The sequence below is a fragment of the Pistacia vera genome, unplaced genomic scaffold (assembly GCF_008641045.1).
Source record: "Pistacia vera cultivar Batoury unplaced genomic scaffold, PisVer_v2 Contig721, whole genome shotgun sequence".
Classification (NCBI taxonomy): domain Eukaryota; kingdom Viridiplantae; phylum Streptophyta; class Magnoliopsida; order Sapindales; family Anacardiaceae; genus Pistacia; species Pistacia vera.
Genome location: NW_022196581.1, coordinates 140,768 through 166,977, shown reverse-complemented (window position 1 = coordinate 166,977; position 26,210 = coordinate 140,768). Strand labels below are relative to the sequence as shown.

The window sequence follows — 26,210 nt, the reverse complement described above, 5'->3', positions numbered from 1 at the left end:
ATAAAAAAATATAGTTATTATAAACAAATCATATCATCCTCCTTGTCTAATCCTTTTAACTCTTTCTAAAAACAGATTGTGTTCACTATCCTTTTTATAATTTTTGTCTCATCTTGGTATTATATAAATATTATCTATCTACATTTTTGTTTTTAAAAAAGAAAACAACATATCTATACTTTCAATGTATAACTAAAAAATTGAAAACACGCAAAAATAACTAAAATGTTTTCTATATTTCATTCTCTTGTTTCCATATTTTATTGTGGAAATGATAAAGAAAACATGTATGTATTTTCTTCATTATTATTTTTTTCAGAAAATAATATTGAAGGCATTTTCAAATTTCATAGCACAAATAAAAACATCTTATTTTCCTTTTTCAGTCATTTTTGTAAAACAAAAACATGAAACGTCACACAAATCTTATACTACCCTTTTGTTTTATAAAGTTAGGCGCATGCCAATTTTTAAAAAGTTTTCAATGACACCCCTTTTTGCTAACTCTGTCTAACTTTCGTTACCAAAACAAAGTGAAATGTCTATTGTGATGGGAAGAAGACGAAGACTAGCTGAGGAAGAGGAGAGGATCAGAGGAGGGATGTAGAGGAAATGGTGGTAGGTTGGGGGTGGTAGGTGGAGGTAGAAGCAAGGTTCAGATGGGGTTTTTTTGGCGTACAATATTTTTATACAATATAATGTGGTAAAATATGATTGACTGATTTTAAATTAAAAATAAACTTTCATTCACTCATCTTTTATCATATCATTTTGTATAAGAAATGTTGTATGTGTAGTATTACTCTTTTTTGTTTTTATGTTTCTTAATTATAATGATTTTTATTTTTATTTTATAATTATGCGAATTTATAATTGCATAATATATTATATATTACTTACTATAATTAAGTAATTTATAAATTTTTAATTTATGATTTGAAGATAAGTACCTTTTTAACCTTCTTCTGTTAATGGACATTGAATGTTGCTAGGTTGAAGGGGAGTTAATGTGATTTTTTAATATCCTGGGGTTATGATTGATCAAAGGGTTACTTCATGGGAGGACATTTATTTTAAAAATTAAAAAAAGGACACAAGTTTTGTTTGTATAATAATCAAACATTTTTTATCACTCAAATGATACTTTTTAAATTATGTCTCTAAAATAGTGTCCGTCTATTGATAAAAAAAAATAAAAAAAAGTGTCTGTTTATTGATAAAGAAAAAAAATATACATGGTTTGGTAAAGTCATGAAATTGTTCATTGTTAATTAATACAGATGAAACTTGCGTCATTTTTTCACTAGTTTGTATATTAAGTGTTCTTTGGATGGTACTAACCCTTGATTAAATTCACAAAAGCTAGCACGCGCATGTGAGTTTACAAAATAATAGGGGTGATCATGATATTTGGGTTCTTTTATAATCCCAAAACTTTTTCTCAGTACAGCTCAGCCCCTAAGTTTTTCCCCAATAATAGCCAATCCGGTCAGCCGGTACCTCATCCTACTAAACTAACCGGTATTGTGACCACAACTAGAGCCCCAGCCCCCATGTGAGCAGCCAAATGTGAGGAAAACGACACAATCACAATAGTCTACATCTCACAGTTCATAAATAAACTAACCTTTTCATGGCTCTAAACAAACAACTCTGACACAACATAGATTTTGTTGGTCCGACTCCAATCTCACTTCTAACCACAAACACTTGCTTACACCATCATATTCTTCACCACTCATCTCACTCTCACTTATGTCGATCACTGCTGCTTCTTCAATCTCTCTCGGTAATCTCGATCAAACGCTGTTTCTTTTTCTTTTGATTTGTTTTTCTGTGAAATGATTTGAAGGAGTGGAGTGATCTGAGTGTTTTATTGCAAATTTGTGAGATACCCATTTGAATTTTGCATGTTTTGGAGGAACCCATGTTGGTGCTTTGAGTTTTGATTGTGAAAGACTTGACCTTTTGAGGCTGATTTGTTTCATAGACCCACATGCAAGTTTGAATTTTTAACTTTTGATGGGGAAAGATTAAGTTTGGGAGGCTGATTAGTTTCATAGACTCACATACAAAGTGGTTTTTTAATTGCAAATTTTGTTATTAGTTGATTTTTTTTTTTTCTTTAAATGATGGGAAGTACATGAAGCAATGATGTGGTACAAGGATTCTTTACAGTTGAATGTGTATGTAAAAGAGGAGACCCATTTTTTTTTTCTTTCTAAATAGTAGTGATAGTATAAGAGGACTTTTTTGAAAGTTTAGTGAGTTTGGTATATATATAATTACATGATTTCAAGTTGTACAATTAGTTTGTATTCTTATGAAGAGGGTTTTGAAGTAATTAAAAATTGAACTGTTTGATTCATTTTACAACCTATATATTTGAGGGTGACTTGGACTATGATTTTTTGAATTTGGGTTCTGATGTTGGCTTACTTTGTACTTTGTACTTTGCATTTCTGCCCTCTTAGTTCTTGTGTTGTTTGATGTAATCGTGATTTTGTTAACATCTTTTGTTTCATGTGTGTAAAGGTCCTTCACAATGTCACTTATGCCGTTCAGAGGGGGTTAGTTGCTCAACATCAAATGGGATCACGAGCAGTTGGATTAAAAATCCTTTTGATGGTCGCAGAGCTCCTGATCTTTCTGGCATAAGGTCTTTCTAGTTTTTTTATTCCTGATCTAGTTCGTGAATGATGAAATCGTCTTCAAATTGTGTTGTATTATTTGGTTGTTCTGTAACGATTAGTTTATAACCTTATTTATGCTAATCAAATTAATTTTATAGCAAATGTCGGAGTCCATCACAAGATTTTCTGTAGAATAATATTGATATTTTGGTTAAGGCATTGTTTGGATTTTGTTGTTTCTGCCTAAGATGTCAGGTTATTGTAATTTAGTAGCTTTGAATTTTAGAGACTATAAATCTGTGTTTGGTGTTGCTCTTTCTAGTTTGTTGTTATACTCTGTAGTATAAACAGATATTCATTTATTGCTAAAGAAATGATATATGTAGTCTTATTGTTCGGACTAATATTGTGCATGTTTGTGCATGTATGTCTATGTTGCTCGCTCAGGCAAGCATGTGTATTTGGACCCAAAATACTGTAAATCAAGAATTAAAGAAAATAGGGCATAAGAAATGATGTGCTTTGTTTTCAATTCTATTGCTTCCCAATCTACAAAAGTTACTGATTTTAACAAACTTCAGTGAAAAAGTTATTCTTCTATTTTAAGTTTCGGATGCAGGAATCCATTTTTTGGTTCTGCGCAATTCGATTGGTTGTCTACAGGACGTGATCTTTGCCCTTCAAAAGTTTCAGTTGCTGCAGATTACTCTGATTCAGTTCCTGATTCATCTAATTACATTAATGACCGGGGTTATCACCCTCTTGAAGAAGTGAAATTTTGCAAAAGAATCCGGGACACAAAACTTACTTCTGCAGAAATAGCAAGGACCACTGTTGAGGTTTGAGTGCTTTCAGTTCTTTGAATTAAATAAGATATCAGTTATGTCATGTGAATCTTGTAAAGGTACTGAAATGTTTCCATAGCAGACATAACTTTTGTCCCGTTAAAATCCCATGGTCATAACTCTCCTTTTGTGGCAGGCGAACAACAGTTCTTTGCTGGTTTTTCCTGGGACAGTACACTGTGAACCACATGAGCAAATTTCATGGGCTGAGTTTCAATATGTTGTTGATGATTATGGAGGTCCATTTTAGTCTATTTGAATTTTTCTGTGATGGTGTCATTTGATAATATTTACTTGATTGTCAGTTCAACCATCATCTTCTTTACCTTTTCAGATATATTTTTTGAAATTTTTGATGATGAAAATATCTTACAAGATCCTGGAGCTAATAACCCAGTGGTGAGAATATCTATGCTTTTAGAATATATATATATTTTGTCATGTACATAGAAAAACAATTTAGTTTGAAAAAATTGGTGAATCTGGTTTAATGATAAGCTGGTTATATCTTCCAGTTGTTAGAAACTGAAATTTATTATGTGAAATGCCGTTGCAAAAATCAAGATTAACTCTTATTTCTATTGAGCTACCTGCAGAATGCTTTGATAGGGATGGATATTCCTGTATACAGTAATCAAAGGGTAGCCGCTGGATATAACATTTCAGATACTGGCTCTAGCAATGATACACCTCTCGATGATGATTATTTTGAGGTTGGTGATCACTTTTCTTTGTGTTTGAGAGTGAATTTAGTAATCTCCTTATTACTGATGTGCATTTAAATCTCATGCTCATCATGTAGGTTGTGGATTCTGAAGTTTCTGATGTTCCAGTCGACTGGGGAATGCCAGATACTTCCAGCTGGGTTCACCCTATATATTTTTCTAAGTGTTTAACCAAGGTGATAACTGATTGATTTTATATTTAGTTTGCAGGGAGTTAAGTGAAGATAACTCTAATTGTTATACATTGCTTGTTGCTGCTTGTTGAAAATGAAGTAACAGGTTTTATGTTACTAATAACTAGATTTTTTTGGTTTTAGATTCAGTAGCTGTTTGAAAAAGCCATAAATGAATTCATGGCTAATAAGAATTAGCATGTTAGTGGTTAATCCATCTAAAGTTTGTAACTTTACATGGACTGAATCCTGTAGGGGAGTGGAGGGTGTCTTTGCTTAAAATAATGAATATCTCAAATGTAGTTATTCAAAAGTGGGAATTTTTAAACTGTTGGGTGATATGGGTTGTCTTCAGTGTCTACTAAAAGTTCTTTTTTTATTTTTTTTATTGAAATTGAGAAGTATCTAATTCCAGATTTATTGCAGGCAATATAGATGGTTTTGATTGCTTTATTCATTTATATCTGTTCCTGGAGGGAAGAAGCAGTGTCCTTTGTATTTGGTTGTATCGATAAGATTCATGCGTATCTTATTATTCTGATTTTTTCAATTATATGGCTTAGTATGCAGCCTGCTGTATGGTTTATAAAGTTTTTACTTTTATGTAGGCTGTTAATATGGAATATTATAGAAAAATGGATCATCCTTCAAATGGTGTTTCTATTGTGGGATACCTCAGACTGGCTTTTGCTGATGAAGAAACTTATGTACGAAGGCAATTTCACTGTGAAGATAGTGATGGCAGCATCTCAGACTGGAAAGGTATCCCATTTTTTAGGATTAGGTTATTCAATCACCAAATGCACCAATCTTGCAGTGATAAAGTTACTAGGACTTGAGGGGATTGTGAGATCAGGGGGATACTTTTAGAATGAAAGTTATAGCATTGGTGGATATAAATTCATAACCATCCAGTGGGTGGTCTAGGATGTCTCTCAATTGTAATATGTAAGTATGCTATGTCTTCTGGAATCGTTAAAATGGCAATCCATATGCGTTAGTGTTGTAATGTAGTCTTAGCCGCATAGGCCATGATGTGTTCTATTCAGGCCTGCCTGGTTTCTGACGCTATGAACTGGCAATGGGTCCTTTTGCATCTTTTTAGTCCTATGACTATCAGCCTGTTTTTTTATTATTGGTTAAGAAAATGAAATACAGTCAGATTAATATTCCTTGTTCATTATGCGAGGATGTGAGTAGCTGTTATATTACAGTAGTCAAACAATGGACCCAAATAGATTATACATTCTGTATCTATATATGTGTGTAATATGCTTCTGCAAAAAGACAAATATTTTGGATAGAAATCCTTTTTATATTTTTTTAATAAATTAGTTCTTCCAAGTTAAAAAGTTTGGTCATATAAATATATATGTTGTGGTATTTTAATTTGACTTACCTTGCTGTTTTGTTTAGATGGTGAAATTCTGAGTTTTAGTTCGAAAAGTGATAAAAGCAACACTAGCTCAACTCTCTACCGGTTGGAGATTATGAGAATAGACTTATTCTCTGTGTATGGAGTCCAGGCATGTACATTACACTCCCTATTGTTGTTTTTATAAGTTTGACTCCTGTTATCCTGACCAACCTGACTTTTTGGAGTTATGAAAATTAAAATTTTACTGTGATCTTATTTGTTTAAAAATAAGAAACAATGTAAATTATACTATCCAGCTCGGTTAATAAGTAGGTATTGTTAGCAATTGGTTATAACATTCAAGTCCTGCAATCGGATTCAGTTACTTAAATGTAAAAATAAGTTCATGTCATTCTACAATGGTTCCCGTGTACCAGATTTTGAACCTTGGATTCAAATTTGCATTACTTTGAATACATGCAGTATCCGATTAATTTGCAAGACTTTCAAGATGCTGAGCCCGATGCCCTTGTACACTGTACTTCAGCAATTATAGAGCACTTCAGTGAAAAAGGAATTAGGTGCAATGTTGCTCTTAAAGCGCTTTGTAAAAAGAAAGGTCTTAATGTTGAGGTAAAACGAATTTCAACTATTATATGCTGGTTTTCTTATAAGTGTCGAGGTTTATGTGTGTACTTGATTAGCTATGCTTTTCAAGACACTTGTCTCGATTAGCAATTTGTATGTTTAACACTTTGTCGTGTGATACCTGAATTTAGTTTACTCTTTTGGATGTTTATGAATAAGTGCAACATCATTTGTGCAGAAGTTTGCCAGAATACATGTTATTGCCCCTTAAAAACGATGCTATTATAAAAATGTTATTCAGTATATATTTCCATTGAGTAATGCTAGGTCTACAACCCAATCTCACAACAATCGACGTGACAGATCGTCATTAGTAAACTCGCAAAATGGGTCACGTCTGCTTGTATAGATTCCACCTGCCCATTTGCAAGATAAAAAATGTCGAACTGCTAAGTCGGGGGTTGTGAGATTGAGTTGTAGACCTAAAATTATTGATTTCCATTACCATATAGAGTAAGTTTTGAAGTCAACAATGAAATATTTATATGCTTGGTGTGAACATTTGAACCTACATAGCTGTGCTTTGGGAAATTGTTCTGAAGATATGAGTTGTGTTCCGGTCATCTGTGTGTCAGATATAATTTCCAAAGATGCCACCGCTCATGTATAGACATGTCTGTGCCTCATAGTTCATTTTCACTTTGTAACTTTTAGCAATGAACCGTTGTATGCAATGATATCCGATTTACTAATGAAATATAAGAATTTGGAGAATAAAAACACAAATGGTACTACTTATGAATCTTCCTTTTTTTGTGAAATTTCATGAAACTTATGGGGTATAATTTCTCAAGAAACATAATTTCATGTAGCAAACTTCTTAACCTCACTAACCAGTTATTTTACTTGGAACTGACCTGAAACTTTTTCGTGTTAAATTTGATACGATGGATGCGTTTTAGCAACTATGAGGCATGGTAGAAAATATTTTGAGCATGCTGTTCAATTGATGTGATGTAAATGAAGTGATTTTGTATCATTGTTAGATGATTTTATGGATGCTGTTCTTATTTCGTCACGGAATTGTTTGTATTTGCAACATAAGTGAGGTTCTCTTAGTATTTCTCCACCTCCTGTAGCATTCCTTTTTATCCTCAGATAATGTGTTAGCTAAAGTTTTTGTCATTTAACGTTTCTTAATTCATTTGACCAATATGAAACTCTGATCGGTTAATTTGATTCTGTAGGGAGCAAACTTGATTGGAGTTGATAGTCTCGGTATGGATGTCAGAGTTTTCTCTGGGGTAGAAGTACGGACTCATCGCTTTCCTTTCAAAGTCCAGGTAAGCAATTTATATTGCAATTGATAATATTGGATCAAAAGTACTTTTAATTTCATAACGCCATGTAATGTTTTTCTTAAATAAGAAATTTATCCAAATGCATTTTTCACCCACAATTCCTACCTTTCTAGACCATCTAGTACCTATCAATATGTTAATTTGATTGTCTGAGATGATACCTTATGACATTATACCGGTGGAGTTTGTGTTTGCTTGCTCAAATGTTCTACTGGTGAAACAAATTTTGCTCTATTGTCCTATACATGTACGTGTTTGCAGAAGCATGTTGATAATTATGTTTTATGTTTTTCTAAATAAGCTTGCTGAATCATTCTGAATAAGATCATCCTTTGCTTGACAACTTTTTGATAAAAGCTTTACGTACATTGCATTAATTGATTGATTAACAATTAGCCAACCTGTTTTTGCAGGCGGCATCTGAATTTGCTGCCGAAAAGCAGATCCAGCAACTCCTGTTTCCGCGTGCTCGCCGAAAGAAATTTAGAACTCAACAAGATATGCTGAAAGACCCAGATTTTTTTTAGTTTTCGTGTAAGTAACAAATAAGAAATTTATTTTCAGAAGAACTTGGATCAAACCCATGAGTTCCAACATATTGAGGACATCTAAAATAAATGGGTTTCTATATTTAACATATCCCTGCTCTTTCATTCGAATGTAAATAGAATAAATACTCTGTTCTTGACTCTTTGAAACAGTAACATGATAGCTACCTCAAACTGATATGCAGAAAATGCATAAAAATAATAACATAAAACTCTTAGGCTCCGTTTGTTTTGTTATTCTTATCCATATTCTCAAAATACTTATTTGTTTTATTATTTGAGAAATACTATTCTATTTTTTTAATTATTTTTAAACCTCTTAAGTTTATTAATTTAATTAAACACCCCTTAGAAAAAAAAAGTTTAAAAATTAATAAAAACACCTCCACCCACTCATAGTTGTTAGATTCCAGTAAACACCGTCGATGGTTGTTGGAATCTGTCACAACGGTGTAGAAACGATCGGAAATAGCCGGTAATTCACCAATCTGACATTTTTCGGTCAGATCCAGATTTGGTCGGAAAAGGCTAGATTTGGTCGTCAATGACGGCTAAAGAAATTGCCATCGTTGATCGACAACGACGGCCATATCTTTGGCCGTCGTTGACAGCCAAATATGGCATTTTGCGACCGTCGAAGGCCAGATCTGGCTGTTTCCAGCCAGATCGCCAGATCCGACTGGTCTGCATCGTAATGTCATTTTTTGGCTAGATTCCTGCAATGGTGGTCAGAATCTGGCACTGTGGGTGGGTGGAGATGTTTTTGTCATTTTACAAAATTTTTATATATTGGGTTGTTTAGTTAAATTAGCAAACCTAAGGGATTTTTTTGTGAATTTTTAAATTTTACCTCGTAATACTCACCCTATTCAACTACCCAATATTATTCCCAAAATCCTATCCAAAATATCAAAACAAACTGACCATTAGATATCTTTCTTTTCCATACAAATAATCGAGAACATAATATTATTTAAACCATGAAATATGGTTGTGTTTGATTTACTATTTTATTCTATCCTATTCATATTCTACCTAAAATACATATTTGTTTCAATATTTTCAAAATCTAATCCTATTCTATTCAACTTAAAATATTTAATTTTTAATCTCATAGGTTTGTTAATTTGACTAAACACCTTCAACAATAAAAGTTTATAAATTGACAAAAACACTCCCACTCACCTACATTTGCCAGATTCTGGCCACAACCGTCGGAAGGTGGTTGGAATCAGTTGTAATGACGCACTACCGGCTGGATCTGGCTGGTAGTGCGCCGATCAAGCCTTTTACGGTTAGATCCACCATAGATTTGGTCGGAAAAGGCCAGATCTATGGCCAAAGATTTGGCTTTTTTCGGCCAGATTGACGCACGATCGGCCAGATCCAACAGGTCATGCACCATTCCGGCAACTCCGACCACCCTCCCGTGGTGGCGGCCGGTTGCCGACATTTAATGGGTGGATGAGGGTGTTTTTATTAATTTTCAATATTTTATTGCAGGGGTGTTTAGCAAATTAACAAATGTTAATTTCAAATCATATTCTCGTAATAACAATCCAACTCAAAATATTCTACCAAACACACCATTATTGATTGTTTTGCTTCTCTTTACTTGCCAGCTTCCGATCATGCCATATTTTGCTTCTCTTCACTTACTAGCTTTTGATCATGTAATACTGAAACGATTTGGCGAAATAATACTTTTGCTCATAAGAAGCTATCACTTATTTGTTAACCTAGAAAGAAAGAAAGAAAGAAAGAAAAAAAAAAAAGAAAAAAAGAAGAAGAAGATCTATGTTTAGAGAAATCAAACATAGTGATAGCAATACATTTGAACAGAGTAGAATATCTAAATTACTTTTAATTCCTTTATGGTATTTCTAATGAATTCCCTAATTCTGTGTTTGGTTGAAGGTAATCCCCCATTACCGAGGTAATGTCGTCTTATATTACTTATATTACCACGTTTGGTTGTCAAGTAATATAAGATTCTGGTAATCTTCCAAAACCAATAGTAATTACTATTGGTTATATAGGTTGTAATCTGATTACCTCAATCTTCTTAGGTATTTTAAGATTACTTGGTAATATTAATTTTGTTACAATTTTACCCTTAACTATTAAAATTTTTAATTAAGTTTTTGGACAATAAGACCCTTATATTTAAAACAAATTGCAGGCCACCTAGGATCATCGTTGCCTGTCAGCCACCATCGTTGGCTGCTGTTAGCCACTACCGATGGTCGTTGAAATGGTGCACAACCAGCTGTGTGCCAATATTGTCATTTTCTACTAGATCGATGGCTGAAAACCACCAAATCACCATAGATTTGGTCGGAAACAGCCATATCTATTCTGGCCGTTAACGGTCATATCCATGGTGCCGTGTGCTGGAATAGATCTGGCCGTTAACGGCCAAATCCATGGCACACAATGGCCATAAATCTGGTCGAAAATGGCCATAATAGATTTGGCCATTTCTGGCCAGAATAGATCTGGCCATTTCCGACTAAATCCACGATCATCTAGCCATTTTCGACCATTGATCTGATCGAAAACGGCCATATCGACACACGATTGGCCAGATCCGACCAGTCATGCCCTGTTATGGCTATTGTTGGTGGTAGCCAATGGTGGTGGTCGTCGATCAATAGTGGCTTGGGGTGGTTAGAGGTGATTTTGTTAGAAATTAAACTTTTATATGGCTAGGGTTTTTTAGCAAAATCTCAAATGTAAGGGGTTAAAAGAAATAATTCAAAAAATAATAATTAAAATACTATTATATTAATATTTAAAAAAGAGGTCAATTTAGTAATCTATATAACATACCCACCAATTTATTTATTCCAACCAAATATATCAATAAAACATACCCACCAATTTATTCCAACCTAACTAAATACATTTCCCTAAATATTCTCAATAATCTTCAAGGTAATATATCTTTCCATTAATATAATATTTCTAGTAATACAACATTCCCTGAGTGAAATGCATCCTTAAAAACATGAATTTAATCCAACAATGCTAAGCATAGCTTTGAATTATCTATATTGATAATAATTGGTGCAATGTTTTGAAACCCAACTCGGACCGAGAACGTAGCCTCAACCGGTATAGGTTGAGCATAAACCTGACCTGTGTATTTAATCCATTGTGATCCGGGGTTAGACTGGTGTAACAGCATCGACCCGTTGGTCCGGCTGGCCCGAGGTCTAAACTGGGTCACTTATTTCACAAACCGTGTTTATGTTTTTCTGAACCCTAGAGCCTAAATCCCAAATTCGACCAATTTCACTCCTATTGCGCAAAATCTTCTTCAGCCTTCATTCTCTCGGATTCTCCATTGTGAAAAATCGATTGAATCACTGGTTCATTGGTTTCATTTTGTAGCTTTTATTTAGTTGAAGCTTTTATTCTATAGCCTTCGTTGTCTCCTGTGCAATCTTTTGCAACCTTCATTCTACCATGAGTCCCCGTTTGGCAAACTTGAGATTAAATTAGTTGGTTCAAATGCCGGGAAATGATTTATTGGTTTTTGCTCATTTCTTTGGTTCTTTGATATGGCTTTTTTGAATTTTGCCTTTTATTTTTCCTATGCTTTGTTCGGCCAAACTTTGTTGTAGATTAATTGGAGTTAGAGCATGGTTTTGGAAGCAAAACACATAATGTAATCTAAATCTTCACATGTTCCCTCTCTTGGTTGTCATTTGATTATTAGGTGTAGGAAAATGACTTGCTGATGTTATTGTCCGCAGAATACTGGATCTTGGAAGATGACTAAGCCCAACACTCTTCAGATTCTTTACTAGCATCTATCATTTTTTCAGAAAAATATAATCATCCGAAAGAACCCTTTTGCTTGTAGGAGTTTTGAGAAACAGAAATGAAAAGAATCAACTCTTTCTCTTACAAAATTAAGAATATTTAAAGATTTGAATCAGCTGACAATTGCAACAGGTAGAGCACTAATTGCTTTTCCTAGTGCTTGCCAACTTGTGTGGGTTGTTGATTTATAATTGGGTGTTAGCTCCACTACTGATTGAAAGAGGCATATGAGTTATCTAAATTACTTATCTAAATAACTTTCAATTCCTTTATGATAATTTCTAATGAATTCCCTTAAAAACATAATTTTGATTCACCCGTGTTTCAAGCAGAATTTTGTATTATCTTTATTGATAATAGGAAAAGTATCTATTGTCATTCTTTATTTTCCCATGATGAATGATATCTTTTATGTTATGTTGAAGGCTTGAAAACAAATCTTATTTGTATTAGTCAGATTTGTGATAAAGATTTTGTTATTCGATTTTCAAAAACCAAGTGTGAAGTCCTGAATAATGAGGAAGTTGCTTTGTTGGAAGGAAAGAGATCTAATGATAATTGTTATTTGCTATCTAATCATATTTCATGTATTAGTGCAAAAAATGACATTGCAGAATTGTGGCACAAGAAACTTGGACATATGAACTTCAAGGATTTGATCAAACTTTCCAAGAAAGAAGCCATTAGAGGTTTGTCCAAGTTAGAATTAACCAAAGGTAATGTTTGTGGTCCATGCCAACAAGGTAAGCAAACAAAAAACTCACACAAATCCTTGTCTTATCTTAATACTTCTTGTGTGTTGGAGTTGCTCCATATGGACTTAATGGGTCTAATGCAAACTGAAGTATTGGAGGAAAAAGATATGTGTATGTGTGTGTTGATGACTTCTCCAGATTTACCAGGGGTATTTCTTCGAAAGAAAAATATGATTCTTTTAATGCTTTCTAAAACTTGGTTAAAAAAGTGGAAGTTGAGAAGAATTCCATGGTGAAAAAGATTTTGAGAATAAGAAGTGACCATGGTAAGGAGTTTAAAAACTCTAATTTGACTAAGTTTTGTGATATGTAGGGAATCTCACATGAAGCTCGATTGAATGTGCCAACACCATCAACTGGAGCTCAATTGGGGGAAGAACCAGATTCTAATCTTTCTTCAGTATTTGAAGGAATTGAGCTTACTGTTGATCTTGCTGATCAAACTTTCCAGAGAAAGGATTCAAATAGGAAGAGTCCTTACACTTGGATAAAGAAAACACTCTATGGGTTGAAACAAACCCCACGAGCATGGTATGAGAGACTTATCACCTTGCTTCTTGAACGCAACTACAAGAGAAGTAATGCTGATAAAACCTTGTTCATTAAACATTTCAATGGTGAAGTTTTATGTGCATAGATATATGTAGATGACATTGTTTTCGGGTTAATTTCACAGACACAGTTATAAGAGTTTATTTGCTTAATGAAAAATGAATTTGAAATGAGCATGGTAGAGGAGCTTAGGGCTGCAAATTAAGCAACTTGAGAATGGAATGTTTGTCTCACAAACTAAATATGCCAAAAACATGTTGAGAAGGTTTACTCTTGATAATGCAAAACATGCCTAGACTTCCATGAGTTCTACACTTAGATTGTCCAAGGATGAACATGGGAAAAAGGTAGACAATACCTTATATAGGAGTATGATCAGGAGCCTTTTGTATTTAACAGCAAGCAAACCTAACATTTGTTTCAATGTTCGTATATGTACAAGATATCAAGCAAACCCCACTGAGCTCCATATGAATGCAGTGAAAAGAATCATGAAGTACATTTCAGGTACATGTGATTATGGGTTGTGGTTTTCATATGATTGTAATACTACTCTTGTTGGCTTCAGTGATGTAGATTGGGCAAGAAGCATTGATGATAGGAAAAGCACTGATGGAGGGTGTTTCTATCTTAAAAACAATTTGATCACTTGGTATAGCAAGAAGCAAAAGTCCATTTCTTTGTCCACTGTCAAAGCTGAATACATTCCTACTGGAAGCTGTTGTACTCAGGTGATGTGGTTAAGACAAATGTTGTGTGATTATGACATTTCTCAAGATTGTGTTACCATTTTGTTTGACAACACTAGTGCGATAATTATTTCCAAAAATCCTGTTTAGAACTCACGTACAAAGCTCATAGATATCAAACACCATTTCATTAGAGATCTTGTTGAGGACAAAATCATTACACTTTCACATGTGAACACTAACAACTGACAGATCTTTTCATAAAAGCCTTAGACTTGCAATAAGCTCAAATCTTGGATATTTCGGAAGGGATAAGGTTGACATTGATGGTAGCATGATCTTAGCGGCCAATCACAGAAATATCGGAGTTGCAATTAGAATTTGATTGCAATTCCGATATTCTCTCTCTTTCCTTAATCTCAAACTTCTATAAATACCCCCTTCAATTATGAGAAGGAGGTTAGCAATTTGTTCTAAGTATTACATTATATTTCTCTTGTAAGCTCTCTAACGCAATAAGAGAACAATGGACGTAGGCTTAAGTTCTAACTTGTCGAATCACTTTAAAATTGTTTGTATTCTTAACATTACTGCACTTTCATATTGTCATTGCTGATTTTTATTAATCACACACACGGTTTCAATTCTTTAACCAGTCAATCGGATCACTCTGGTTGGTGCAAATTTCATATCAGCAACATCCCTTATCAAAAGTAAACTTTTGTAAATAAAATATAAAAGAAATACTTCTGGTAACGCCCTATAAGAAATATGAATTTTGTTTTTTTATCATATATCAAAAGATTACATTTTGATAATAACATTGTTTATTATTGAGCTCACTATCCAATAATAGATCAAATAAATGTAATAACATTGTTTATTATCGAGCTCACTATCCAATAATAGATCAAAGAAAAACGTGAACTTATTATAATTCCATTATTTATAAATAATTTTTTTATGAGTACCTATTATAAATTCGCTAGTTTTTTTTCAATTTAATGCTGCCAGATGTAAGTTTATTTTCAGAAAATGATCATGACTCAAAGCTTCTAAATAACTTAAATAGGTATGGAAGTCAGGCTAAAGAGATCATGACTCAGGACAGCCTCAGCTGCTTGATTAAAATTAGAGTTAATAGAATATGAGTGAAAAAAAAAAAAAAGAAAAAAAAAGAAAGAAAAACTGAATGAGGTCAGGAAATAGAAGATCATGATCCATTAATGACTCAGGACAGCCTCAGCTGCTTAGCTAAAATTAGATTTAATAGAAGACAAGGAAAGGAAAAAAAAATTCTGAAAGAGGTATGCAATGCCATTAAAATTTTAAAAAATATAGTCAAACATTTAATGAAAGAGGTAGTGAGTTTCGGACATGGAGGTGCAGCCAACTTAGTTGGAATCATGCAGTAAAAAATTCAAAGCACAGCTAGCTGCTTCCTGGTTGCTTGATAAATTTATAATTTAGACCCCTTTTTTAAGCGTATTGTTAATATATGAGTTGAAGGAATTAAAAGTCATCATTAATTCTTTATTATTTTAAGTTTATAACTTAATTTTACAAAATTAAATATTTAGATCGTGGAAGCTGACGATGACTCACCCTGCCATAACCGTGGTGAGACTGGAGGAAAGAAAAAAAAATACTATATTAGTTTAACTTTTAATTTTATAAATTGGTATAACTTAGTTTACAAAAATAAAATATCTCTAAAAAGATTAAATAATTTTAAATTTTTAGCTTCTAAAATTATTTTTGTTAAAAAAAAGAGCAACATATAATTCATAGAGAAAAGAAAAATATATGTCATTGTTAAAAAGAAATTATATACATGTAGCTATTTTTTCCCTTTTCAGAAAGTCATAAGCCTAATTAAACTTCTTATTTTAAAAGGAAATAGTACGTATTCTTTTATTTCATTATTTTGCTGCGAGGCATGTGAATTTTGTATCTCGAGTCCAACTTTCAGCAATTTTACTCTCTGTTTGCTTTGCTCTCACACTCGTATTCTTCTCTTCAATCCAAAACCATGGCCGAACTTTTGCTCTCTGCAATCCTTCCTGTGTTGTTTAAAAAACTGGCGTCCCCTGAGTTATTCAATTACTACGCTAGTAAAGGATGGGTGAATTCCGAGCTGAAAATGTGGGAAAAGAAGTTGAAGAAAATTGAGGCGGTTCTCTGCACTGCAGAAGAGAAGCAACTGATGAACCAGGCTGTGAAAATGTGGCTGGACGATCTTCAAGACTTGGCTTATGATGTGGAGGACTTACCGGAAGAGTTTGCCTTTGAAGCTGCACGGCACAGCTCCAATCCTATTTTCAAGAATTTCACTCCAGTTGCTATTAAGTTCGATTTGAACCTGCGATCCAGGATAAAAGATATTAATAGGCGGTTCGAAGTTCTCTATAATGAAAGAGCTCAACTTGGATTAATGCAGAAGAACTTTGGAGGTATATCAAGTACCGCGCTTCCTGCTCAGCAAGGACTTGATCCAAGACCACCAAGCTCTAGTCTGCCAACTGAACCCGCTATTTACGGGAGAGATGAAGACATAAAGGAAATCCTTAAGATGTTGTTAAGTGATAAACCAGGTGATTCTAACTTTGCCGTGATAGCTATCGTGGCTTGGGAGGACTTGGAAAAACTACGCTTGCTCGAGAAGTGTATAACGACAAGACACTGGAACATCTCAAGTTTGAGAAGAAAGTATGGGTTTCCGTTTCACACAATTTTGATGTTTTGAGCATCTCAAAGTCAATTCTGGAGTCAATAAGACCTACATCTAGCAATCTGAATACTTTAAATGAAGTGCTAGATAAACTGAAAGAGGAAATACATGGAAGAAAATTCTTGCTAGTCTTAGATGATGTCTGGAATGAGAATTACAGCTTATGGGAAACCCTGAAGTCTCCATTCAAGGATGGTGCAACGGGAAGCAAGATGATTGTTACTACTCGCAATAAAAGAGTAGCATCAATGATGGGATCCTCTAAACCTTATGATTTAAAGCCTATATCAGATGAAGATTGTTGGAGCTTGTTTTTGAAGCATGCACCATTGAGTGGTATGGACAATATTGATGCTCTCAGAATAACCAGTTTATTTCGGGAGAGAGTTGTTAAAAACTGTGGAGGCTTGCCCTTGGTGGCAAAGGCTCTAGGTAGCCTTCTACGTCATGAGCCGAGAGTTGGTGCATGGGAAAATATATTAAATAACAAAATATGGGATTCACCTGATCCAAGTACCGTTCTTCCTGTGTTACGATTAAGCTACCATCATCTTCCTTCACATTTGAAAAGGTGTTTCGCTTATTGTGCAATTTTTCCCAAAGATTATGAATTTGAGGAGAAGGAACTTGGCCTTTTGTGGATGGAAGAAGGTATTATTCACCAATCAACTAAGCAAATGGATTTGGCTGGTGAGTATTTTCGTCATTTATATTCAAGGTCTTTTTCACAACAATCGAGTAGAAATAATTCTAAGTATGTAATGCATGACCAAGTCCATGATCTAGCTCAGTTAGTTTTTGGAGAAATTTGTTATAGATTGGAGGAAGCCAATACTCAGCAACGAAAAAACTTCGAAAGGACTCGCCGTTTTTCTTATATTTCTAATTATTTAAATGGAAGAGATAAATTCAAAGACTTGCATAAATTTAAAAGTTTAAGAACATTCTTGCCAATTTTCATTCGTCCTTATGATAAGGACAATCGATCTTACATAAGTGCTATTGTTCTTTATGATTTGTTGCCCAAGTTAAAACAATTAAGAGTATTATCTTTAGAAAGGTATTGCATCACACATTTATCTGATTCAGTTGGAAGTTTGATACATCTAACGTATCTCAACTTTTCCAATACTAAGATCAAAAGTTTGCCTAAGTCAATAAGTTCATTATTGAACTTGCAATTTTTGATATTGAAAGATTGTTCTTGTCTCATGAAGTTACCNGAAGCATGCACCATTGAGTGGTATGGACAATATTGATGCTCTCAGAATAACCAGTTTATTTTGTGAGAGAGTTGTTAAAAACTGTGGAGGCTTGCCCTTGGTGGCAAAGGCTCTAGGTAGCCTTCTACGTCATGAGCCGAGAGTTGGTGCATTGGAAAATATATTAAATAACAAAATATGGGATTCACCTGATCCAAGTACCGTTCTTCCTGTGTTACGATTAAGCTACCATCATCTTCCTTCACATTTGAAAAGGTGTTTCGCTTATTGTGCAATTTTTCCCAAAGATTATGAATTTGAGGAGAAGGAACTTGGCCTTTTGTGGATGGCAGAAGGTATTATTCACCGATCAACTGAGCAAATGGATTTGGCTGGTGAGTATTTTCGTCATTTATATTCAAGGTCTTTTTCACAACAATCGAGTAGAAATAATTCTAAGTATGTAATGCATGACCAAGTCCATGATCTAGCTCAGTTAGTTTTTGGAGAAATTTGTTATAGATTGGAGGAAGCCAATACTCAGCAACCAAAAAACTTCGAAAGGACTCACCATTTTTCTTATATTTCTAATTACTTAAATGGAAGAGATAAATTCAAAGACTTGCATAAATTTAGAAGTTTAAGAACATTATTGCCAATTTTCATTTGTCCTTATGATAAGGAGAATCGATCTTACATAAGTGCTATTGTTCTTTATGATTAGTTGCCCAAGTTAAAACAATTAAGAGTATTATCTTTAGAAAGGTATTGCATCACACATTTATCTGATTCAGTTGGAAGTTTGATACATCTAACGTATCTCAACTTTTCCAATGCTAAGATCAAAAGTTTGCCTCAGTCAATAAGTTCATTATTGAACTTGCAATTTTTGATATTGAAAGATTGTTCTTGTCTCATGAAGTTACCTTCAAAGATGAGATGTTTATCCAATCTATGTCATCTTGATATCAAAGGTGCAAATTCATTAGAAGGGATGCCAACCAGGATGAAAGAGTTAAAAAATCTCCAAAAGTTGTCTAATTTTATTGTAGGCGATGGTAAGAGTTCAAATTTGGAAGATTTGAAGAGCTTAAATTTTCTTCAAGGAGAGCTTCACATTTCAAAATTAGAGAATGCGATTGCTTCAACTAGGGCTGTTCAAAAAATGAACTTAAATTATCTTCAAGGCATGTTGGAGGGATATTAAGCAATAAGAATGAGCTAAAAGTCTTATTGCTAGAATGGGGATCCCAATTTGATCACGTAGCCAGGGACGAGGTAGATAAACGTGTACTTGGCGTGTTGGAACCTCATAACAATCTAAGAGGACTCACCATCAGGTTCTATGGCGGTTCAGAATTTCCATCATGGCCAAGAGGTTCACTGTTGCTCTCTAACATGGTGGTCTTTAAGTTAGAAAATTGTAACAACTGCACAAGCTTGCCTTCTCTTGAACTGTTGAGGTCGCTAAAAGACCTAAAAATCCAAGGGATGCCGAGATTAGAAAGAATCCATTTTGAGACGCCTCTCAAGTCATTAGAGATTCTTTGTTTTGAGAATTTGCAAGAATGGCAGTATTAGAACACCAAGAGAGAAAATGAGGCCGCCGAAAGATTTCCTTGCCTTCGTGAGCTTTCCATCATGGATTGTCCAAAACTTACAAGGGAATTACCCAACTGTCTTCCTTCGTTAGAAAGACTTTTTATTAAGAAGTGTACAGAGTTGATTGTTTCATTCTCAAGTTTTTCATTGCTAAGTAAATTAGAAATTGATGACTGCAAAGGAGTGATGTGCAATAGTACTATTTCTGCTGACTTCCCATCTGTAAATTCTATGACTAGTTCAAGTAATTCTAAGTTTGGAAATTGGATAAAGCAGGGATTTCAAAAAGTTGTAAAGATTGTTGGTTGGAAGGATCTGATGAATTTATGGCAAGATTTGAATTGTGTTGAGAAGCCACTAAGTGGGATTCATGGTCTTATCTTCATTAAAGAGTTGTATATTGTAAGATGTACAAGTATTGTTTTTTTTACGGAGATCAATCTTCTTCCCAATTTGAGTTCTCGTACAATTAGTAATTGGGAGGCTTTAGAATCTTTTCTTGAAGTATTGAAGCAAAGCAATTTGGAGAGCCTTGTAATTAGAGATTTTGATTCACTAACACAAATTGCAAGAGACACGCTGCCGCCATCTCTTACAAAGCTTGAGATACGAAAGTGTGAGAACTTGAAAGAATTAGAAGATTTCAGTACTACTCTGCTTGAGTCTTTGTCCATTTATGACTGTCTATCTCTCATGTACGTATCATCACTTGGTCAGTTTCCGGAGACACTCAAGCACATTAGCATTGAGAGATGCCCAGAGCTCTTCACAATTTTATTTTCAGGAGCCCAACTCTTACCAAAGGCACTAGAAGACCTCTCTATAAAATATTGTTCGAGGTTGAATTCAATAGGAGAGACGTTTGATAATAGCACTTCTTTTAAAGAGATTATGCTATTTGCCTGTGAACAACTTGACTCCATTCCTTCAGGCCTACACAATCTTGCTTTTCTACAGAGTTTTCGCATAGGGGATTGCCCAAATATTAGAATATCCTTAAAATTCCCGAGCTATCTTCAAACATTAGATGTATTGAATTGTCCAATATGTTTAACAGAAGAAGATTTTTCCCACCAACCTAACAGACCTCAACATCAGCGAAGATGTCGACGTGTAAGCCACTAACAGAGTGGAGGTTGCACAACTTCACCTCTCTTGTATTAGTGGAACGCCAAGTTTTCCTCCGACTTCTCTATCTTCTATGCCTTTTCAAAGCCTCAGCTCTCTTAAAGTGTTGACATTCAGAAATTTTCCAGAGCTGAAAACCACTCCAGATTTGGGCAGCCTCATTTCTCTTCAACATTTGTGGATTGATGATTGCCCAAACCTCAAATCCATTCCACATATTAAGAGCCTTACGTCTCTTAAAAGTTTACAGATTTGGAAATGCCCAAAGCTTGTATCCGTTCCCAATCTGGGAAGCTTCACCTCTCTGGAATCTCTGAAGATTCGGAAATGCCCAAAGCTCATATCCTTTCAAAGCATGCCATCCTCACTTCTGCTGTTAGAGATTGAGGACAGTCCATGGCTAAAATTCCTGTGGAGAAGGGGTACAGTTACAGCAAAATACTGCTCGACGATTGCTCACATCCCTAAAGTCGAAATAGATGAGAAATTCATTTACAATTCAAAGGAGGAAGAATGAGATTAGTTATTTGATTTCAGAGCTTCCAATCAGACAATTATCTCATTTCAACCCAGGTTTGTCATTTTCTTACACCCTCTAACAGTAGTTATTTTTCTGTTTTTCTGCCTCAGTTTCCAAGTTCACTAAATTATTCTTAATTTAACTTTCCAGATAATTGTGAAGAAGACACTCACTGCGGCAGTTTGTCTAGGTAATTCAACATTTTGTGATGTTTCATTTAAATTAAATTTTATTCCTCATATCTTGAATTTGTCCGATATATTTTCTACTTTCAAAAATATGTTGCCACAGATTTTTATGGTTAACTTAATTTTGTTTATTTTATTTTTGTTTTCAGTGGAAAGCAAGTGAATAGCGGAAATCCCACAGTTGGATTTGATAATTTGCATAAGGTGACTGAAAATGAATTCTTCGATTTGTAATTTTTGATTGTCAAATCTGCTAAAGATCCTTGCTACTCTGTTTTTTGCATGTATATTTGGACATTTTGTACCTTACTCCTGGTCCTGGCTTTAGTTTTGACGTCCTTGCATTTCATGGCCTTGTATAGATAGTATGATTAAACAACGGTATACCTTTTGGTTTCTTATTCATTTGCTAAAACAAGCTTAATTCTGTTTCTCACATCTAATTGAACATTTTGTAACTTACTCCTGGCGTTACATTTTCATGCTTATATTACAAAACACGGATTTGCAATTCTAATTGTTGCATCGGTTAACTAATATGAACTTACATACTTATCGCTACATTTTCTCCATTCCTTTTTGATTTTTTTTGTCTTTAAGAAAGGCCAGATTTTATTTTTTGTTTTGAAATCTGTGTAGCTTATCTTATCTACTGAATCAATTTCTATCTTTTCTTACGCAAATAATGCAATACAGGACCATAACACGATGTGAGATTTGAGGATAAAGCAGCCCTAATCATTGCAAACCATTCAAAACATTTGATGTTCTTCAATTGCAAGCACGTGAGACATTCTTTCCCCTCTTACGTAGACTTATTTTTACGTTTTCTCAACACATTTTCCTTTTCTTCTTGGAGCATATTTTGCTTTTAATGTTCAAGGTGAATTCAAAGATTGGAGTGATGGGATCAACATCGCTCTAATGAAGTGATATGCCACCTTGGCTGAAAGACTCGAGGAAAAATGTCTTGCAGTTCTTGTTACCAATAAAAGGGCTGAATAGCATTTTCAACTTGAAGAAAATAAAGTGATATTTCTTGAGATTAGTCACTATACATGGTGGTACGCCATTTTGAACTTGGATGAGGATTTCTTAAAGATTTTTTAGATCTTTGTAACATGACAAGGTCATATCACAGGATCAGAGAGTGCAAAAATTCCCAATATCACATATCTTAAACTTCAGGAGATGAGGAGTTCTCCTCTCCTTGAATCCTTTTCATAGAGGGCTTGCTGGATATGATGATCTCATTGTCACACCACGGCACCATGAAGTCACTGTGATGATATGAGGATTTTGAAGCCTGTAAAATTGCAGCGACAGGGCAGAGACGTAGGTACTATAATTGATAGTTTCTTCATCAAGAAAATTAATTTGTTCATAATCCTATTCTTCGGTTATACATACTCTGGTAAATGGTGCTGTTACAAATTTGTATAGGTGAAGGGTGAGTGTTGGGAATTGTGAGGTGTTGTTAAATATATAATACGAATCAAAGACTGCAGAGGAAAATTTCTTATTTTGGGACTTGTGGGCATAAAGTGAGAGAGTGTTGAGGAAAGTGAAGGAAGGGTGTACAAGGGTTTCGGGTTCGATTGGGTTTAATGTGAGTAAATTAGATTTGTACTATGTTTTTCCACTTTAGTCATTTGACTCATTTTCTGTGGATGTAGGCATGAATTTGCCGAACCACGTCAATTTGGTGTTCTTCTATGTCGGTGTCTGTCTCATTCCCTTATTTACTTTTCATGTCTCACAAATCCTATTAGAATACTATTTTCTAATCTCCAGGGTGTGCTCACATAAAATATAGAGTAAATAGATAATGTAGTTGATAGCTATCCCCATACCAGTAATTACTGCACAACAGATAAGCAAAAATATCATCAACAAATCAATAATTCAAGAACAATCAAACTCAAATCCACATCATTACTCGCCAATTGACTTAACAAAATTTTAGATTTCCCTATTGTTAGAATTCTAGATAGAAAGATAAAGAATTCTAGAGAGAAAAGCAAAGAATGAAATTGTATTTCAAGTTTGTATTTTCCAATGTACAAGAGCTCTATTTATACTTACAGTACATACTAGAATTATGCTAATGATTTATGCTAATGGCTAAAATCAAGCTTTGCTTGATTCAAGCCATTGATCAAGCTTTGCTTGATTCAAGCCATGGATCAAGCTTTGCTTGATTGTGGCTAACACCCCCCTCAAGCTCAAGGTGGTAATGTAGATTCCAACTTGAGATAGGAAACTAATTCTGTGAATCGTCCTGGGTGTGAGCTTTTGTGAAGACATCGACAAATTGATCAACAGAGTGGACAAATAACAAGTCAATAATGCCTTGTGCGATGTGGTGGCGAATGAAGTGGCAATCAATCTCAATGTGTTTAGTGCATCATGGATGACATCATTATGAGCAATTTGTATGGCACTCTGATTTTCACAATGAATAGGAATGGTAGAGGAATGAGCAACACCCATATCTTCTAGGAGCCAATGAAGCCAAAGTAGTTCGGCAGTGGTATCTGCTAAGGCACGATATTCGGCTTCTATATATGCTAGATTGAGCTGTAACTAATTGTTTCTTACTTCGCCAAGAGATGAGTGAGTCACCAAGGAAGAAACAATACCCAGTGGTGGAATATCGATTAGTAAGATCCCTTTATCGTGAATACTATGCACGAACCCAAAAATCCAAACTTATTGATCGCCAGTCTACCTTGCCGTTAACACTCACCAGTCACCGTAAACAATCACTAGAATGCAGTCGGAGCCATCAGCCGAAATCCCAAAATTCATCGCTTCCAGATCCAAAACATGCAAAAGTTCAATGACTTTTGCGTTTCCTTTTCTTTTCTTTCTAATGTCAACTTTGATGGACACGTGTCAACACCCCAGCCCTACACTCCAATTTTAAATTTTGATTTTTAATTCAAAATATTAATTGATCATCCAACCCTTACTATTAAGGGTCTTTTGACCATTTTGCCTTTTTCCATAAGGAAATCTACAAACAAAATTGCGCTTTGGGTAGTAAATTGATATTTTGAAACTTTTTGGATGAGAAAGTGTCATTAAGCCAATCCTTGGGTGAGAAAAGTTATTCTCCAAACTCATCTGAAAATGCATAAAAATAATTACATAAAGTTTTTTCTCTCTCTCTCTCTCTCTCTCTCTCTCTCTCTCTCTCTATATATATATATATATATATATATATATTTACCATTTTTTGATCATGCCATACTGAAACGATTTGCTGAAAAAAAAGTTGTTGGAGTAGGTGCCCTATAGCCAATCAATTATTGTAGAATTGACTCTTCTCTTTGTAATAATGTTTATTAATCAATAAAAAGACATTTTCTACTATATCATGTAAATCATATCCGTATGTATTGATATATGTCTTTAGGATCAGTAGTGGATCCAGAAATTCTTATTAGGGTGGGCCAAAATAAAATGTAATAGCATATAATATTCATATTCTATGTTTTTAGTTAAATTTGACATAAAAAGAAAAAAAAAATTACATATAAATATTTTTTTAAAAAAATTTAAGGGTGGGCAATATACTCTAGATCCGCCCCTGTTTAGGATGGTAGAAATGTGATGAGGGTATCAAATGTTTCAAATCTTGATAGTAAGAACCCCATGATCACATATGGTGGCCATTATAGAAATGTTCGTAGCCCCAGTATTATTCTGACCAAGGACACAGACAATACGGTAAGTATATCATAGTGTTGAATGACCCTATCGAAAGGCAGTGATTGATCTCACTTGTCAAGGTTGTTTGCCGACAACCTGGTGCAACACATGAGTGCTTGCTGTAGGCAAGTTCACTGGACTGACCCACTAGAGGATTCCATATAGATGGTAACCCTAGTGTCTATGGAACAAATCCTCTAACGAATAGTGGTTCATGTGATCCTTAGACTTGAGATCACTGGAGCGCCTTATGCACCAATTGGTGTGGTTTGACACTAGCCTAATGTAGTTCTATTCAGAGCTATCAATACGGTAGTGATTGGCTGCATCGAGGAGTATATCAAGACTATGCTGGATCGACAAAGGATTCATCACTCTCGGGTACGAAAGAAGTTATCTCATTGTGCAATTCAGTAAATGGCAATGACACTAAATCTGTGGCCACAGTGGGATTGAACTGTTGCTCAATCCAATTTATTATTCCTGTCATTGGTCTAGTAACTGAATATAAAGGTACCGAGGATAAATGAGGTTGACACTATTTCTATACCCCAATCTCGATGAGATAATAGATGATGAAAGGATTTGATTGTACGGTAACCATATCATTGATAGGTAGCTATATTTCACTAAATCTAAATCTATCGGGGGGCCATGATGTCTTGCTAGGGGCCAATCTTAGTCTATGTGTAGTGAGACGATTAATTGGTGTTAATCGCGATACTAATCACTACCGATATGATGAAGAGGTTATGACTCACAAATTTAGAAGATAATTTAAGAATCAGTTTGTGCTAGGGGTATTTTCATCTTTTAGGATGAAAGGGTATTTTGGTAATCTCACAATGCAATTAAATTTGCTGAGGTTGTTGTTTGTATTTAATTTAATGTTAAAATTAGATTAGTGAGATTATATTTAAATATATGTACGCATATATTTAAATGAATTATTATTATTAATTAAATGTTAATATTATATATATATATATATATATATATATATTGATTTTAATTATAATAATAATTAATAAATCTAAAATACCAAAACAAGAGGTGTTTGATACA

The 26,210-nt window shown here is 34.3% G+C and overlaps 2 protein-coding genes across 2 annotated transcripts in view; both read left to right on the top strand.

Moving 5' to 3' along the window:
- Window positions 1-1,517: 1,517 nt before the first annotated feature.
- On the top strand, window positions 1,518-8,209 carry LOC116114730 (uncharacterized protein At3g49140). The gene is made up of 12 exons (XM_031400864.1): window positions 1,518-1,789; window positions 2,536-2,659; window positions 3,241-3,472; window positions 3,615-3,717; window positions 3,813-3,877; window positions 4,075-4,191; window positions 4,281-4,379; window positions 4,985-5,138; window positions 5,793-5,902; window positions 6,217-6,366; window positions 7,569-7,664; window positions 8,096-8,209. Exons 1-12 carry the CDS (start codon window positions 1,756-1,758, stop codon window positions 8,207-8,209), a joined length of 1,398 nt encoding a protein of 465 aa, XP_031256724.1. The 5' UTR covers window positions 1,518-1,755.
- A 7,880-nt stretch (window positions 8,210-16,089) lies between these two features.
- The window catches only part of LOC116114729, a 28,337-nt gene continuing 18,216 nt past the window's right edge, over window positions 16,090-26,210 (top strand). Inside the window, exons 1-5 of the mRNA XM_031400863.1 lie at window positions 16,090-16,631; window positions 16,676-17,506; window positions 18,006-18,385; window positions 19,756-20,287; window positions 21,578-21,632. Coding sequence (XP_031256723.1) covers window positions 16,090-16,631; window positions 16,676-17,506; window positions 18,006-18,385; window positions 19,756-20,287; window positions 21,578-21,632 — 2,340 coding nt within the window. The remainder of the gene's footprint in view (window positions 16,632-16,675; window positions 17,507-18,005; window positions 18,386-19,755; window positions 20,288-21,577; window positions 21,633-26,210) is intronic.

Coding starts and splice junctions, on each gene's coding strand:
- LOC116114730 (XM_031400864.1), top strand. CDS start 1,756: ATGTCGATCACTGCTGCTTCTTCAATCTCTCTCG. Junction 3,718..3,812: donor TGTTGTTGATGATTATGGAG/GTCCATTTTAGT, acceptor TTACCTTTTCAG/ATATATTTTTTGAAATTTTT. Junction 5,139..5,792: donor CAGCATCTCAGACTGGAAAG/GTATCCCATTTT, acceptor TGTTTTGTTTAG/ATGGTGAAATTCTGAGTTTT.